This window comes from Danio rerio, chromosome 2 (assembly GCF_052040795.2).
Source record: "Danio rerio strain M-AB ecotype USA chromosome 2, GRCz13ab, whole genome shotgun sequence".
Classification (NCBI taxonomy): domain Eukaryota; kingdom Metazoa; phylum Chordata; class Actinopteri; order Cypriniformes; family Danionidae; genus Danio; species Danio rerio.
Genome location: NC_141022.1, coordinates 35,652,861 through 35,671,966, shown reverse-complemented (window position 1 = coordinate 35,671,966; position 19,106 = coordinate 35,652,861). Strand labels below are relative to the sequence as shown.

At 34.3% G+C, this 19,106-nt stretch overlaps 1 protein-coding gene across 6 annotated transcripts in view; it reads left to right on the top strand.

Moving 5' to 3' along the window:
• Nucleotides 1-19,106, top strand: part of asap1a (ArfGAP with SH3 domain, ankyrin repeat and PH domain 1a) — a 91,934-nt gene that overhangs the window by 20,335 nt on the left and 52,493 nt on the right. For all 6 annotated transcript variants that reach the window (XR_015477465.1, XR_015477464.1, XM_087238621.1 and 3 more), the window contains 1 exon segment: nucleotides 12,351-12,423. Coding sequence is in view for 3 of the 6 variants with exons in the window: in XM_087238621.1 (XP_087094747.1) it covers nucleotides 12,351-12,423 (73 nt within the window). In the remaining 3 variants the exon portion in view is untranslated.

The following is a 19,106-nucleotide window of genomic DNA, read 5'->3' as shown; positions in this document are numbered from 1 at the left end:
TTGGAGCGTTGGTGTCCATGTACATGCACTCAAGACGACTCAAGCCCCAACCCTAGAAAAAAGGAGTTCACTGATATCAATGACAGCCTTTCCACAGGTTAGTAGTAGTAAGCTTATGTAATGTTAATTGTATAATACAAATCTTGCAATTATCCTAACAAACAAATGATCAAAAGAAATATATTAATGCAATTATCTAAAATCATATCATATCATATCTAAAATATGAATTAATGTACACTTTAAACTTTAATTATATTGTTCAATTAAATGATAATTTCTTTTTGTCAATTAAGTTTTTCTAGAGTCATCCACTATAATTTGTGGCTCAATAGTATTGGTTCAGGCACCGTTTTGGCACTGGTATGGCACTGGCCATTTAAAAGTTTCGATTTACCGCCAGTATTGAAATAATCCCAATCGATACCCAACCCTAATCAGCTGTCCCATTACAAATCTAATCCTGTTCGAATGGGAATGTCTGAGATTGCCGAAAGAACAACACAGGCTCATCAGGTATATGTGCCCAGGGCTACATTTCTGAGAACAGAGAAATTTGTGCCTTTGGGTAGGGTTGCATGGTTTATCGATACTATTGTAGTATCACGATACTGTGACTCAAAAATACTGGCAGTGCCACCTGTAATTTGTAAACGATAGTTAATTTAATTTAATTTGGTTTTGGTTATTTTTTTTGTCAGTTATCTACAAAATAAACAAAAGGAATGAATAAAGTTTAGGTCATGCGATGTGCAAATCATACTTTTTGGCCCTAGGGTGAATTATGTATTACATTCAAGTAGGCCTATTATAACATAAAGTATAGTATTTCTGACAATTTTCATTATCATTTGAGTTATGAATTACAGGATCGCTACACTACTTAATATCGTGATACTTCACCAGGAGTAGTATCAGAAGATTAATGGTATTGAGACAACCCTACCTTAGGGTATATAAAGGTTGCATTTTGTGTGTAAAAACAGGGTGGTACTGCTGACTGCTTACTGTTGTATGCATAGCTTTTCTGGTGTGACTGGGTAGCTTACCACGAGCGGCCACCAAGGATGGTTCTAGAAACCTGGTAAAATGAAACCCCCCAAAAAAACAGTGTGATACAGTGGTAAAAGCACACGGCTATGATTGCTTTTCTCTTCTAGTTTGCTTTTAAAAACACAATTGGTTGGGTTTATGGAGAGGGATGTGGGTCAGTCAATATCAAGCTGATGTAATATGCATTACAAGCCAACCTGCCTCTTTCAATGAAACAAAAGGAGGTTGAAACAGCCAGAAACATACACAGTGGCCTCTTGTGAGAAATAGAAAACGTGCCCCAGTAACATATTTGAGATTGTCAGAAATTTGGCCTCCAGTGGATTTGTGAAAACAAAAACTGCAAGAAGACATAGTTTAAGGGTACATATTTTTTTCGGTTCTCAAAAATGTAACCTTGGGCTCATATTTCCAATGAGCCTGGGTTGTTTTATTGTATGTTTTTTTGCTCAACGTACTACCTTACAATTTCTAGCACAACGATATTTAGGATTCTGCGCACCAATAATGGATGTAAATGTGTTTGCCACCCTGTGAAGACATAAAAATGAAAACAGCTACAATCACATCCCAGTCACATAAATTGTTAAAACTGTTACTGTAATATTAGTTTAAGAGTATTTAAATTTCTGCATTCAGTTACATAATGTAAAAAGTATGTAAGTTAAAATGTATATATTCTAGTAGGTTTATTGTAAGCAGTTCTAATAACCTTCTTGTTAAATGTATCTGTTTTTTTTCTTTCTTTTTTTTTTTTTAGAACTTTTATAAAATGTTTAAACACTAAATGACCAAATGCAATTCACGCATCTTGAACACATGGTCTTGTTCAAGACCCACATGTAAAACACAAACTCCTATGTTTGTAATAAAGACAAAAATGTTAGTCCTATCTCAATCCATACATGAAATGACAGACATTGGCTGAAATGAACTAAGTAGTCCCAAATAGTGCTTGTGACTGGTTTGAGAAATTGTCCCGAATGGTGCATTCAATTTGGAACTGGGATTACTGAGCGCTCCAGGAATAGTGCCAAGGGCTCAGTGATGCCCATCATTTGAGTGGTTGAACAAAGGGTCAAGGTTTGTTGTGAGTAGTGTAGATGAGTATTAGCACGTTACTGCACTCCATCCAGTCATAAAGAGCAAACGCTTAGTCATGGAAGGACAAAGTAGACCTTTATTAAGAGTGTCATATTGTTATGGTGCCAGTGAGTGTAATGTTGCATTTGTTCTCAATAGGGCACTTGACTTTCCCTGTCTGTATAATAACTGTAGTGCTGCATTTCATTTTTGGTCTCAGGGTGAAGATGGTGTTGCATTGAAAATACACAGTTCAAGTAGGCTATTTAGCATGAGGCCCAACTTAACTTTGCATGTTGAATATCTGTTCACAATATTTTGGTTTGTAAAATAGTGATTTCTATTGTCTCATGATTCTCAGCATACGTACATCTAAACTACATAATATGCTGTTCAGTGTACGAATTATACATTGATAGGATTGTCAAATTTTCTGTTTTAGTTTGGTAATACATGCTTCAGTGAACCAAATTTATGAATGCATTTACATTGCATCTAATTTAATATTAAAATGTATGTTTCCAGTGTAGGACAGCAGAGTGGCGCAGTGGGTAGCCCAATTGCCTCACAGCGTGAAGTTCGCTGGTTTGAGCCTCGGCTGGGTCAGTGGCCATTTCTGTGTGGAGTTTGCATGTTCTCCCCTTGTTGGCGTGGGTTTCCTCCGGGTGCTCCGCTTTCCCCCACAGTCCAAAAACATTCGGTACAGTTGAATTTAATAAGCTAAAATAGCCATACTGTATGTGAGTGTGTGAATGAGTGTGTATGGGTGTTTCCCAGTGATGGGTTGCAGCTGGAAGGGTATCCGCTGCATAAAACATGCTGGATAAGTTGGCGGTTCATTCCGCTGTGACGACCCCAGATTAATAAAGAGACTAAGGCAAAAAGAAAATGAATGAATTAATATTTCCAGTGTTTTGAAGGATATTTAGTGTCTACTTTAGAGGTTACTGTAGGTCAAACTATACAAATTATGTGTCTAAATGTTCTTTTTTTTAAAGCTACATGCAGATATAAACACCTTTATTACAAGAAACGTGTTTTGTGAATACTCAAGATGTCTATTGGTGCTCTAAAACTGCCAGTTTCAGACTGTCAAATGATTTTTTTTCCCACCATTGATTGGCACAATTGATACATCACAGTGGTATGAACCATTGGTCCCCCATACATCTTGTTTTGATGTCCTCCAGGGGGATCAAGCGTTATTTTAGGGGGGATGCTGACTCGAAATAAAAAAGACTTGACTTTTCATTACATTCTTAAGGGATCTCTTGAATGAAGGATTCAGTGAAATACATTTTTAAACACTCACACCTACTCTCCTAACAGTGTAGTTGATACGACCTTTATTTAAATGCTTGTTACATTTAAAACTTGATGTATTCGGTGTTGATGTTGATCACTATAGTAGACATCAGTTTTTATGTTCAAACTACAAACTCTTCCATTATTTCTGTCATAATTAGATTTTATGTTGTGCATAGAAATAGGAATTCTTAATCCTTTTCATGATATTCTCTGTGATAAAAAGTTAATTTATTGTTGATATTTTATCTACTGTACAATTTTAAGTAAGTCTACATCAGACTGCACATTTAAATGATATTTTTGTCTATAAAGTAAAATGTATAAATTGTATTTAATTTAATTCACACTTAAAAGAAGGAGAGATTTACAGCATTACAGCTGCTGAGCTGTAATGTTTCTGCTGCAGAGCTCAAATTCATGTTCTGATCACTTTGGTCACGCCTAATAGCCTACAAGACCATCTGAGGATGTGGTTAGTTAGACTGCTGTAATTAGATATGCAATGGTATTGCCCTCTTCGTCATATATATTAGAAAACTGATATATTTAATGCTTATAGGGTACCTTGATTGATTGTAATATATATATATATATATTACATTTATCATTTTATATATAAACAATTATAACAAATTAACAAATTACCCTAACCCTAACAAATTATAACAAATCATGAATATACTTTTACATTATTTATTGTAAATATACATTAGCACACATTTTTCTTTAGCATCAAATTAGCATAATAGGTTGATTTCTCATTGATCACATGACACTTAAGTCTTTAGTACTGACTGATGAAATGTGGATAAATTTAGGTAGCACTATTATTTTAAGGTACAATTCTTGCTAATAATAAACCATTAACTTTGACTTTTGCACTAAAATAATTCTAATTTGCTGCTTATTAATAGTTATTAAGGCATAAGTTATGTTTAAGCATTAAGTAGTTAAGAAAAGGGATGTAGACTAAGATAGATGCAAAATATGTACTAATAAATATAATGTAAAGTACTAATAAATTACTAATAAACTCAAAAATCTTTATAATATGCAGATAATAATATACTAGCTAATATTCTAGTTACTTAAACTAAATTGTTACTAGTGCTGGGCGATTAATTGACATTCAGAACACATAACCAATCAAAATTTTCCAGGTCAATTTTTCAATTTCTACTGCATGTAGAGCAATGTGATCACACTCTGTTACTGGTTTACACTTCTACAGTGAACGCTCGGGTATGGTCCTTAGCGTGGTCGACGCTAATGCGCACCTCTAAAAAAGTTAATTACACATTGTGACTACGCATACTGCAAACTCTGTGATTGGTCAACTTGATAGAGGTGACGAGCGTGGGCTATGCGAAGAGCAGTGGGTGAGCAACGAGCCTGTTGGAGTGACTGTTTACAAGTGTGGAGTCCCGTAGAGGAGCTTTTGTTTAGTGTTTACCTTATAATTAAAGTTGTTGCACGTCTGTTCGTTCCCAACTCTGAATGAGTGAGTTTAAGCCACTTGTGCATTAAGGTAGCATTCAGAAGAAAAAAAAAACACCCACAAAGAAACTCAACACAGAGGTACATAAAACCTGCTGCCAGCTAGCGTTTCCAAAGTGTCATTGCAGACTGCAGAGCAACACAAAGAGCATGTAGAAGTATGAAGCCACTTTGCAGCCACATCTGATGTCTAGTCAAGTAGGACGATGCACCATTCTTGAGCCTTACTTTGTACTACACTGATCATGACTGGAAGCTATGCCAGAGAAGTCTTGGGATGGCAAATTTTCCATTGCAATAAAATTATTATTTACATATAAATATTTGTTTACAGAAGTTGTAAGAAATGCATTGTTTAAAATATAATTAAGAGATACTTTTTATTTTCTACTTTTAATATGAAAAACAATGAAAATAATTTATTTTGTTTCCAAAAGTGCAAGTTATTTATTTATTTACTTTTTTATAAGAAAAAAAGTGACTGTTGGTGTGTTTTAATTTTAGTTGTTCAACGCTGATGTTCAATGAATACATCCTCATACATCATCCTTCAATTATTTTAAATTATTTAAATTATTTAATTAAGTGCACACAGCATCCCATATCATCTGATAATTGTAGGAAATAATCCCAAAAGGCAATTGACTGTGTAAAGCCACATTAAACAAAACCAAAATAGGATGAATATGCCGAAATCAGTCGCTAATCTGCCAGAGTCAGCTGAGGTGAAGTGACGCGACCAGCGAGACATAGCTGTCAATCAAGTGGCCACGCCCTTAATTATGCAAACTTAATATTACCTAATATAAAGAAAACTGATGAGTTATAAAAAAATTCACCCCTCTCACAGTTGTCATGAAGGGTAATATTAGCTTTATGAACCAAAATCTTTCATTGTACCAGGCTGTAAACAGCTTTTTTCTGCTGTAAAGTTGACCATTCTAACAATGAGCTCAATTAAACTTTGCTCTATTATGGAGCCAGGACTAGCGGAATTTTGATGAGTTGCAGTTTCAGTTACTTCCGTAATGGACTCCTGAGGGAGAGCGGGAGGTTGCTGCTTGCTTTTAATATGTGAGCATATTCACTGTACAAAACCTGTCAGTGAACTATGAGGGCAAAAATAAATAAATAAATAATCAAACAAAATAATTGTTCAGTAATCGTAATCAACTTAAAATGTTCAAGTAATCAAGATTTTGATTTTAGGCCAAATCGCCCAGCTCTAAATGTTACTACATTTTGTAACACATGGAAAACAGTTACTTTAAATGGAAATAATAAATCACAACATTACTGTTTAACTGCAATTTTCATCCAAAAAAAAGAGTTTTAGTTAATATGTGAAAAAAAAAGTTGTGTAATCTTGCCTGCTCGCTTCTAAACGTCCTTTGTAAGTGCGTAATGCTTGTCTTTATACACAATAAAACGTTGATTTGCGTTTTTACACAGCTACCCATAATGTTCCTTTAAATCCTGGAATCTACAGGATGTTGTTGGTCATAACAATGGACTAACAAGGGAAAAGACCAGGATAAAAAAAGCTCTGAAAAGTCTCGACTTGACGCGTCCGTCTCTCACTGGTCCATAGTGGGAAGTCCAATTTTGGTGTACCAATGTCCAAACATAGCTGCAAGAAAACGAGAGAGTGACCGCAGCGGGAAATCATTTATCACATGAGAGTTGCAGAACTACTACTTTCATGGCCACAGGTTCTTGATCAGTGCACCACAGCTGTCCAAATGCTCATTATTGCTCTGCCTCAGCATGCCTTGTGTTCGCTGGAGAAGGAGGTACAGGAACACTATAAATGCTTTAAACACAAATCATCTCAAAACATATAGCAGGATATCAGCATGCTGATTAGAATTGGCTAGGGTTTCAATCTGACACGATCAGTATAGATATTTGTTGTTTTTGTCTTTATATGTTTGTCCCTTTTTTGTGTTTTGTTGCTAGATTTGTATCGGAATAGATTTTTCTATTTTTATTTCTCAATGGTAGAGCAAAATACTGCTCTTTTAGAGTGTCTGATATTGTCTGATATGGGTCTGTATTTGGGATGCTCATTTCGGTTAATTTTGCCAACCGATAACCGCCGCTCGTTAAGAAAATATTAACAGTTAACTGGTCAGATTAATCTTAAATTATTATTTAATAAATATTTCTTTGAAGTTTCTGCTTTGTTTCTGACACATTAAATATTGCATTTTAAAATATATACAGTGTTTCCAACAGCATGGGGAAAAAAAAATAATAATAAAATAAATAGTCCTGCCCTAGACATTTTTCACTTAAATGACAAATTTAGATTACAAAACAAAAAAAAAAACACTGACCGACTTTTTTAAGGACCAGTATATACGCTATTCTCTCCTATCATGTTTTTTCTTCCATCAAATAAAAATAGCAGGTTACCTCAAATCAATGGATCCGTGGAAAATATGCATTTAATTAATGTTCCGCTGTTATTCTTATATCACAAACCTCTGTCAACAATTTTAATAGAAGTCATTATCTAAATTATGTCTTAAGGGACAGAACTTGTGTGCTTTTTTTTCCTCTCTCATTCGCGGTTAATGTGCACGTGCTGCGTGTGATGAAAGACAATGACAAGGCTCATGTGTTGACTTTTTGTAAAGTATAGGCTACTATAGCATAATTTAGTTGATTACATATGATACTGCATTCATTTGCATACATGTTTTTTAAGCCAATCGTTAGTTATCATTATGCAAAAATCAAGAAAATCTTTGGATTTGAAGAACTTTTAATAACTGTAATTTTCCAAATAGTAAAAAAGGGTGGTTTGTTGATTATACAGTTAATCATCACAACTGAAACCTATTAGTTGTGTTTATGAGTGGTGTTGGAGTGCGCTTTTATGGCCGGCTTGTTTCCAAAGCATACAGTAGCACATTTCATACAGTTTTGCTTTGTTGCGTCTTTCTCCAATTGTAAAAATAAACAATAGTGTTTATGACGCCGATCCTGGACAGAGGCAATCAGCATCAGCGCTGGTTTGGCATCAACTCGACTGTAAAACTGACCAGCAATAGTCTCCTTTCCTTTTGCTTCTCTGGCAAAATATTAGGCACCTGTGGTAGCACCATCCCACAAGTTAACAAATATGTGTTTCACATTTATGCAACCAATTAAAAAAATAAAAAGTTAAACTGATACCATTAATCGGTTAAAAACTGACCCTTTCGGATAACGATGAATCTTGTATTATGAGCTTCCCTAGTCTTTATTTGATATATTCATATCTGAAAAAGTTTCTTACCAAGTCAACATTTACAGTTCAAATCACCATTTGTGTTTATTGGCCTATGTATTGGTTATCGGCTCCAAAAAACATTCTATAAAATTCTAAAAGTTATCGAAACAACCAAAATAACCATATCAGTGCATACCTATTACCTACTTTTCTTTAACCTCACAACAAATGTACATTTATGGTTTATTCTTAATAAAATATGTTAATACATTCAGTTAAAACAATATATTAGTAATACAGAAATGCTTTTTCTAAATTTTTGAAGACCCCAGCCATGTTGATGATGATCAGATGTTGTTGGAAAGCATTTTATTTTCAGAGAGCTGTCATGAAAGTAGAGGGATTTGCTTTCAAATTGTAGCCTTAAGCTCTGCGTTTCTCATTAATTGCCATTGAAGGGCTTCTTTAAAGACACCACAGCTTATTTTTGGGTACATTTGGGAGTGTGTTGGGGAGGGAGTGTTTGTGCTGGTAGCTGTGGCTGTTTGGACACACATCTGTTTGCTACCGGCTGAAACAGAGAGCTTGAGTGCATTGTGATTAGCTTTGTTTCCATCCACCTATTTTTATGGGCATTTTGGAATATTGCATAAAAAAAACGCTTACAGAAATGCCAAGATGCAGATAAATTTTGGATAAAAACATGCGCACAGCTGAGTAAGATAAACATTTTATTTGAAAAGAAACAATGCGTATGAATTTAAATGGAAACACATATACAGTATAAATTATAAAAAATGTGCACAGCAAAAAAGTCATGAGATTTTGTTTTAAGAGATCATTTCATAACAAAAATGGGTGTGATAGGACAGCATTAATGGACAAACCAGTCAACTCACCACATTGAAAAATATCTGAAATGTTGTTTTGATCATTCTAAAATGCCTTAGCCAAAGTCTGTCATCAAAGTGATTTGGTACTATTACCCTCCAGAGCTTTGTCTCGTACCTTCAAAAGCCACTGTGTGTTCTTTGTGTGTTATCATTGTCTACCAAAGTCATTTATTTATTATATAAGATTGTTAAAAAGTTCAAACTCATTCAAGGGAAGGAGGCAGGAAACCAGCAAATGTTCAGTATTTTAATAAATAAAAAACTGAAACCAAAACAAAAGCGCCAGACGTGGTCCTCTCTCATCTTCCTCTATCATCATTCCTCCATTTATATTTCCGCTCGAGACAGGTGGCGCCCGCAGGTGATGCTCATCAGTGCTCACATCACTGGCCTGGTTCCGTTCTGATGGCTCCTAGCCACGCCCTGCTTATGACAATGATAATAGGCCTCTCCTACCATGGTTGTTTCTAGAAGGGATACAGCTGCGGCTGGAAGTTAAGGAGAATTATTTATATCATTTATTAAATTACCCATTAATTGTTTTTTTTTAACATCTACACCTACCTCAACCCTAAACCAAACCCTTACAGTAATGTAAAAGAATGTTGTACAGTGTCACAATCATTTTGCTATATTGATGTGAATATCCACAGCTGTATCCCAGCTAGACATATTACCCCCTACCATAGCAAATTCCTTTTTTTTTTTGGATATTTGGTGCCGAGTGACAATTTTGTTCTCGTTGACTCATTGGATGAAACATTTGCTTTATTCGCAAATATTTTATGCGATTTTTCAGTTTTGTGCACAAGTTTATTTTGCATCTTGGGATGGAAACGTAGCTAATGGCAAAGTCTGTTGTTTTTGTTCACCAAATGCACTGAATCTGCTTAATTTAATGAGCAAATTTAATAAAGATACAAAGTTTCCTAGAATCAGATAGGGAGGAGGGCATTGGGAAACAGGAGCTAGAGCATATCATTGCATGCTTCCCAGTATTTTACATTTTGGTTTCTTTTTTTAAAAGGCAGAAATAAATAGACAGCAGGTCAGTGGGCTGCTTGGAGGAAACAGGATTGGTTGACACCCTGTTGTTTACTGTCATGCATCAAAATATTTTAGGAGATTTCCCTCAGGAGCTTGTCATGCTTGCAGCACTCTTAGTTCCTCAGTGGTTTGGTTTTGGAAATGATATCATCCACACACTGACAGTGAAGCGTGGTCGAGGGCTCTCCCCGTCCTTCTGCTGCGGTTGCTAGGAAACTGCTTGTCAAGGGTCCGTTGCTGGTATGTTAAGTTGTGTACCCATTAGCAGTCTTATTTAGCTATGGCATACCGTCTTGTCTGAGGAGATTTTGTCTAATATTTGTTAAGTTAATTAGTTAGTTGAATTACATTTTAATCAAAATCATTTTTGAAGGGTTAGTTCACTCCAAAATTCAAATTCTGTCATCAATTACTCACTGTCATGTCATTTCTAAACCCGTAAGACCTGACCTGTTATTTGAATCTCTTCATAGGACGTGTGTTCACCCAAATCTCTCACTTTCATAAGCATCCATAAAGAGATCAAAAAGTGTTCTTATTCACTTTAAATTATTGATTAGTGAAAACCTCAGAAGAATCTTAGGAGTTCTTGTTTGATGAGCTTTTGTTTGTCACGTTGATGATCAAAGTTTATGGGTCCTATCATACACCCAGCGCAATAAGGTACCAATCATGTGTATCACGATTTGTAGCTATTTTAAGACCAGCACAACCCTAATTTCTTAGTGTTTTGCGTCACGTTGTTTAAATAACAAAACCATTTGTGCCACTTTGTGGACTCATGGGTGTGCCGGTCTAAAAAGGAGGTGTGGTGAGGCGCAATGTTGGCGCGTTTCTATCTTGAGGAACTGAAATAGACTGTGCCACTGACCAACTTAAAGCTAATCTAAAGTCCAGCACAGAGAGCGTTAGTTGTGCGCCTCTGCGAGTCTAAATATGTACACATTGCTTAATACACACAGGATGTACAGCAATACACAAATATTTTTACAAATGAAAGAGAATTAAAGGTTTAAAATGTTACAAAAATTATTATTTTCTAGATAAATATAATAACCACTACCTATGCCTTTTTCAGTTTACTCATGAAAGTATGCTTTTGTATAATGTTATTAATATTAGCAGTATTATTTATTATATGCATATTTATATTTGTTTTAATAAAAACAAGTTTAGATTTGCCCACCTGTCGAGTGTTTAAGACGTAAGCATCATCATATGGGGCATAAGAATAGGACGTGTGTTTGAATATAAATCATTTTTTTTGACCACACTTTGTTATTATTGTTCATTTATTTGTTTGCTGGAAATTAGAACTGAATTTAGAAGTAGTTTTGAAACAGATCTTTGTGCTTAACAAATGAAATTAAATATGTAGTCTAATGGATGTCTTTAGTGGAGTGCGTATAACACTATTTCCTTACTCCACAAAAGTAAAGGAGTAAAGAATAAAACTAAAGGGAAAGTAAAGAGGCTGAATGGAGAAGGCTCAATTTTTATCCTCTGATTCGTTTATTGCACGTTATGCTCAAAACACACTCATAACTCATCAAGATAATAAGTACAACCCTTTTAGACCATGTACATCGGCGCAAACCATATTTTTCCATCCTTAAAACAGCAAAAGTTGATTTGGACATGTCCTTTTGCCCCCTTGCGCTTTAGACTTTGCGCCTAGATCCTTAAAATAGAGCCCTTAATGTGAATAAATGTCACATCAAATAAAAAATGTTTTTTTGGGAAATTTTAAAACCACTCAGTTGACACATGGACTTATTTTTTTATCTATTGATTGAATGTGTAAGCTTCAGAGTTTTTTACGAATACATTTTCAAAGGAGGGACAGAAATCTCAGTCATTCGTTCATTCATTTTCTTTTTGGCTTAATTCTTTTAATCTCAGTGATCTTCTTTTTTAATTTGGAACACCCTGATGAATTCTCTTTTTAGCCCGAATTACCCCTTAATGAAATAAAAATGCAGTTCACTAGGCTAAAAGCTGCTTTCTGTTTCTCTAGCTAGCCATAAGTTTTCCCATCATGTTGGCACACTTGAGTGTTGGTAATGCCTCCAAGTTTTTACAGCTCCAGTGTTGCATGGTTACAGTGTGATTATGGGATTCCCGATGTTTGGCTTTGCCCCTTGAGGTGTGCCCAGTGATGGGATTCCTCTGGAATTTTAGGATCATGACTCATAAATGAATCACAGACCTGTGATTTAAAATCATTCTCATTCTCTCTGTTTCTCCAGGCTTTGGATCAGGACCGAACTGCTTTACAGAAGGTCAAGAAATCTGTCAAAGCAATCTACAACTCGGGTCAAGGTGAGTTTTGATCCAGTAATCCAGTGCAACAGTAATGTTGTGGATATATTACAATAAGATTCCAAATTTCCATAGAGAAGGTTTTTAGGCATATTAGGCATATTTAGGCATATTAGGTGCATCTCTTAATGCTTAAAAAGTGGAAAAGACGCATGGACATTTTATCAGCTCAGTTCAGTGCTGCGTGAGAATAAGCTTATACTTTTCCCTTGACCAATCAAATACACATCCAGTAGACAGTTAGTTTTACTTTACTGTCTTTTTTAGATGACAAATATGAGAGGCTGTTTGATCAGGGCTCGATTATGTCTAATGTTTACTCTCAGGCCTCTCTTGTGGATCTGGAATAGACAAAGACATTGACATAGGCAGGGCTGGAGATTGAGAAGTGAGTGATGTGTGGATAGATAAGGCCAGGGCAATATAGCAAAAAACAAAACAAAAACATATCTTTGTATTTTTGTTGTTTTAATGCTTCCCAATCCTGTCCAATAAAATAATCTTTAAATTGATAGACATGAAAATAATAACATGCAAAAGATATAGCCCTTTTTACAGTAATTTGCTATCATGCTACCTGCTTTAATTTCATAATACAATTCTGAATACAACATATTACTGTGGATTTTACAGTTAAATCTTGTAGATTACAGGATTTTTTTACAGTGTAGGGATTTAAACCATGTATGCTATTCTACTGTGTTTGTGCAAAAAGATTTAAATCAAATTAAGTTCTAATGTTACAATTTAAAAACCAAATCAATGCTTTTCTGTTGCTGTTAAAGCAGATGTTAATATTCACCTTCAACTTTGATAGCACATTACTAGTCATTTTGCTGTTACTGATGTCATAAAAAAATTGAATGGGAATATTGCATGCAACAATTCAATGTTTTCCAGTTATGATGAAAAAGTATTGTATAAAAAAATACACGTTTGACTTAATATCGACTTACATATTACAATACAGTAATATTTTACACTGCTCACAAGTATCGGTATTGTTAAATGGCAATGAAACCCCTCCTGTCACAAAATGTGGTGAAAATCCTACATGATGGTAATAGTTTGATTAAGGTGTTTACATGTTTACATTTGGAGAGCAGCATTAACAGCAAATCTTTCAGTCCATAATATTGTAGTGATATTAACATACTGTCAATTTAGTAACAAAATAATTTTGACCAAGGTATGTATTTAAAAACTGAAAGAGTATTGCTAACGATAAGTACTAACTTTGCCATCTGAAAAAAATAAACAAAGCACATTGATCGCACACTTACCAAATCTGTAGAGACAGGACCATTGACACGAACTGGAACTTTTTTAAAAGAAGACGAGTGGCAAATCCAGATTTCACCATGTCCAGACGCAAAAAGCTCTCTCGGGTAAAAAGAAAATTCCTAACAAACTTATTTTTGTCACGTGTAAGGGACCACTGTAATCCACATGTGCGTCCATCTGCGCTCTCATAGCTGGGAAATGAAAACAAAAACTCTGTTGAGGCACATTTATGAAAACAACACATGTCTCCAAACAATTCTTCTTCTTCCACTTGGTTTAATGGCGGTTGGCAACATAGCGTGGCATCTCTCTGCCGCCTGAACATTGTAACAGGTTAAAACATTCTTTGAAGCTATCATGTTTATTCACAATAGAGTGCGCTGATTGGTTCGAACCAAGTCTTTCTCATGAATTAATGCTGAAAGTTCAAAGACGTCATATTGTACCCGCCAATACAGACATCCTGTCTCCATGCTAAAGTTTACACATTAATCTAATTGCTCTGACATAGCTTCAAATTTTCTTTCACATTGGAGAAACGAATTTGCTCGAAATAACGCAAAAACAACCAATTTTCACCTTTTAGCAAAATATATGTGTCCTAATAGTGTTTTTAGCTGCGTGGGACACATATATGACTGCCAACAGCTCACAAAATGTGTTTTGGTGTTGCGTGACTCTTTAAAGACCTGCTATATATATATATATATATATATATATATATATATATATATATATATATATATATATATATATATATATATATATATATGTATGTATGTGTGTGTGTGTGTTTGTATGTATTTAGAACTATGATTATTTTATTGGCAAAAATAGTAATAATAATACATTATAAATTGTATTGTTACAACAATAATGATAATAAAGAAAAGTGATTATTTGGTAAATAGACCAAAGCTGAAAAATTACATATTACATATTTTAGAAAAACTTTCGAAGCCTTGCCAACAGTCTGGAAGACTATAAAATAGCTTTTTACTTAAATTGCAATTTTAATGAGGACACTTTCAGCGCTGGCATTTTGTGGTCAAATGTAACGATTTGTATTTGTATCTTAAACAAATTAGATTTGTAAAATGAAGTAAGGGTCCAATTACAAAAATACACTGTTTTACCAGCATTAATGCTGTTTGCATTAACACAGACAACATTTTTTTCACAACAGAAGTGTCCAAAAAGATAAAAAATAAGGAATGTTTTTCTCTTAAAAATAGTGCTAACTATAAAATTGCCATCATCATTTTTTCACATATAGGTATAGACAGGGCTTGACATTAACTTTTTTGATCACCAGGCTCTGTGGTTAGTAGTTTTTCAACATTATTAGCCACTCACCATTTTCACTAGCCACAGTTTTGCTGTTAAGAAAATATATATTTATATGCATACATTTGACTTTGGCATGCTAAAATTAGATTTTGTAATATGTCCGCATGCCTCATCATTCATTTCACTTATGTGTGTTGTGTATGACCTTGCTCAATGAGCAAGAGCAAATGGTTTGTGGTTTACATAGTGTCACATTGCAATTAATTCTTGTTTCACAAGATTCAACACTAAGGATTTACCTCTTTCCACACCAAAAATAAACAGATAAATAAAAAATTTCTTTGCCACAATGTTAAAATAATTAAAAATTTTCAAAACATGCTAAATAAAGCATATATACATAGACTTTTTATTCAACAAAACGTTTCTTAAAAAAAAAAAGAAGACATTTTTAAAAATAATTATTGTCATGTATCTAGAACTCATAAAAGTCTGTCCTGACTAAAGGTCCCAGATCACTAGTTCACTATACAGAAATGGGAAGTTAATCTCCTATTAAGGCAATGCTATTGTAAAAGATGATAATTAAACCATTAATAAAAAATAACTAAAAAAAGCAGATGAAAAACACACTGTGTGTGGAAATGAAAGAATGATTACGTGCACATGGTTACCGTTAGCCCTATTAATAATCTGTTCAAAGAATGATTAAAACGAAAGTGGCAACGTCTGCTGCTTACACAAACACGTTTTTTAAAAGAATCTCAAACTCTTGAAAGCAAGCATCGCATTTTGTTTAGTCTATTTCAAAGGGAACCAATCACATCAGTTGCATTTCCAGGCACGGTTGCTTCATGCAAGGAAACAGGAGCGTGCAAGCAGTTAAACACTCACGCATCACATCAGCTGTGTGGGCAACACCTAAACCCTCGTCAGTGAGTGAGAGTCTCTTGTGCGTCATCTTCTCTCGTTCTGTAAATACCTGCTTTCTTTTGCTTACGCGAACAGTTGTTTTTGTCAGTCGTGCTGCTTCTTGATGGGCATCCTTATCCTAATCGAACTTTGCTTTTAAGAAAACTCCAATTTAAAAATTATTTTCAACCGCCAAAGTGGCTAGTGGGTGTGGTTGTCTAACCTGCCACAGCTGTAATCTACCCGCATTTGGCAGGTTGGGGGGTGTTAATGTCAAGCCCTGAGTATAGATATTAAAAACTAAAACAAATAAATATACTAGCACTGGCATTGTTATCAACCAATAGTCAGAATCTGGTTATCAAACCACTTTTTCTTTAAAAACTGTATCAGAGCATGTCCACCCACTACATGATCTGACTAGGACAGCATGTGGTGAGTCCGTATGGCGTGCGGAATGGGTCAATAACTTGACGCTGCAACGTGCACTCGTCTCACTGAACGTCTCACTGAACGTCTCACTGACGTCTTAAAAAATATTTTTTTTTGCTATTAAATCCATGCAATTTAAGACGCAGACGTGACGTAGACGTCACGTTGACGTCACGTAGACGTCACGTAAATCACGTGTGGCAGTGAAGTGTCAAGCCAGACGTTACGCGTGATTCACGTGTAGCAGTGAAGTTATTTATTTATTTTTTTGCTAACACGTATCATAACACGCTGCTCACACGGCTCAGTGCAGTGTGTGAGGCAGTGCACAATTTTCTTGCCCTTCATACATTCCTCTCAATGGACGTGACATCAACGTCTGACTTGTTACATGACGTCTGCGTCTACCTTTTTTTTAAAATATATATATTTGAGCAGTTTTTAGTGCGTCTGTCTGCTTTTTGCCGGCTAACTTATACAATATACAATAATTATGTGCAAATTATATATAAATATGTTAATATATAATGATATTTGTTTTCAAGATAGCATTAAAACGTATAAAAAATGTATAACAAAAATAACAAATGTCTCCGGAGGTAAAGTTTAGGTTGTTTATTAATATATTCATGTTGTTTAGTTTTGTAAAATCCTTTTTTAATTTGTTTTACATTTAAGTCTTATTGTGTTTTAATTTTTTACATGTTTAATGTAGCCTACAGCATATCAGTGATGACCAACTCATCGACCACTATCGACTGTTAGATCTGATACTTTTGCTGTAAAATATTAGAAAAATAGAAAATTACATTAACCATTATTGTGTTGTTTTTAAAGCACCTTTCTTCTTTATTTTACGTTTAAAACAATATTATGATTCTTTGACAAATAAAAAAAACATAACATAATTTATTTTTCATTTGTTTCCTTTCTTTTTTGAAAGAAAATTAATATTTTTATTCAGCAATAATGTTACATTGATAGTATTTATATTTTGAATAATAATTTGCCAGGATTCAATCAATCAATCCTGTAAAAATATCATAGAAAAACATTTAACAGCACAACTTTGACAATACACTGAAGGATCATGCGACATAATAGTGTCAAAAAAATTTACTTTGCATCTTATAAATAAATAAGTATATTAAAATAGAAAAGCGTTATTTTAAATTGTCATATTATTTCCTAATATTACCCAAACCCTGAACCATTCATAATAATAACCAAAACAGTGATGTTTAATCTTAAAACGTTGAATAGCCTAATGTTATTTGAAATAATTTAAAAAAATTAAAATTTGCTTTAAATGTTACATCTAAACTAAAAACTAAAATCGCCAGTAGGTGGCAGAATGTCACTATTACAGTTTTTCTTAATTGTTTACACACAATTACTTGTATATTTCGGCATACACTTTCCATCCCCAAGCAGAAAAAAAATCTTTAATAGGATTAAGGAATGGAGAATATGGAAGGAGATAAACAACTAAAAACATGGGTGGACAGTGAACCAGTTATGAACCAGATGAGCTCTGATTTCTAAATTGCAATTCTGTGTGACAGGTGTTTACTCATGTCATGAGTTAGTATACAAAGTAGGACAACTGACTTTACAATTGTGAATGACAGTGTGTTCCTTGTAAAAACAAGAGATTTTCTGCATGAAATTTGTGCCAAATGCAGAGAATTGTGTGTTGTGTTTTGAAAAAAAAGTGTGTTTTAAACCTGCAGTTTGAGTGTAAAGCAGGAATTGTGCTTGTAGTTTAGCTGCATTGGTTCAGGGGGTTAGTACATCAGTCACATGTTGTAGTCATTGTGTCTGAAGTACAAGTAATTGTGTGTAAAAAAAACTGTAAGTGAGTCAATGTTCATTTACAGTTTTTTTTTTTTTTGATTGCTCAAGCACAATTTTGAAATGAAGGCTCATTTTGTCAAAACACTACACACAATTTCCACACACACACACACAAACAGCAGAACACATCAGAACTTTTGCAAAATCAAACACTTCATCCAAAACTTTACAACACTATAACAAAACACAATTTTAACACTGTACAGAACACACACGCCTCATTCAAGATGAATCTGTTTGCTTCATTTACACACTGCTGATCTCAATCTTAAACACTTGTATAATTTCTACCTGACTAATACTGATATAATCTGGGTTTGATTTGTTTCAGAGGTATTGCTATAAAGTACATGAACATACTGTATTCACCAAACAGTGATAGACTGAAAGCTAAATATTGCCCTATCCTAATAAAAACCATACAACAAATGTAAAGTGTTTTATTCAGCTTTCTGGTGATGTGTACATTTCAATATATAAAAAAAATCCCATGCCCTGTCTCCTGTTTACCAATCTTCCTCCCTTCCGTGCTTCCTCTTCCATACTGCAACATTGCCGTCCATATTTATTGAAGATTATTTATTTATAACTCCTGTTAAACATATTTATTGAAGACTAATATTTACAGCTATACTACTGTTAACAAATGTATTGTAGATAAATATAATAGCCTAGTTTATACCTAATACCCAGTTACAGTTTTTCATGATTGCTAACACACTAAAATTAAACTTTTCCTACAATTAGCAAAACCGTACAATTATGGAGCAAAACACAAGGCTAGATCTGCACAACTGTAGGCACATAGCTTCATACTTTTTGCAAAACATTACACACAGTCATTTGCAAATCACTAAACACACTTGGATGCTTTTGACACAGACATTTTTCATAATGGAAATTCCTTG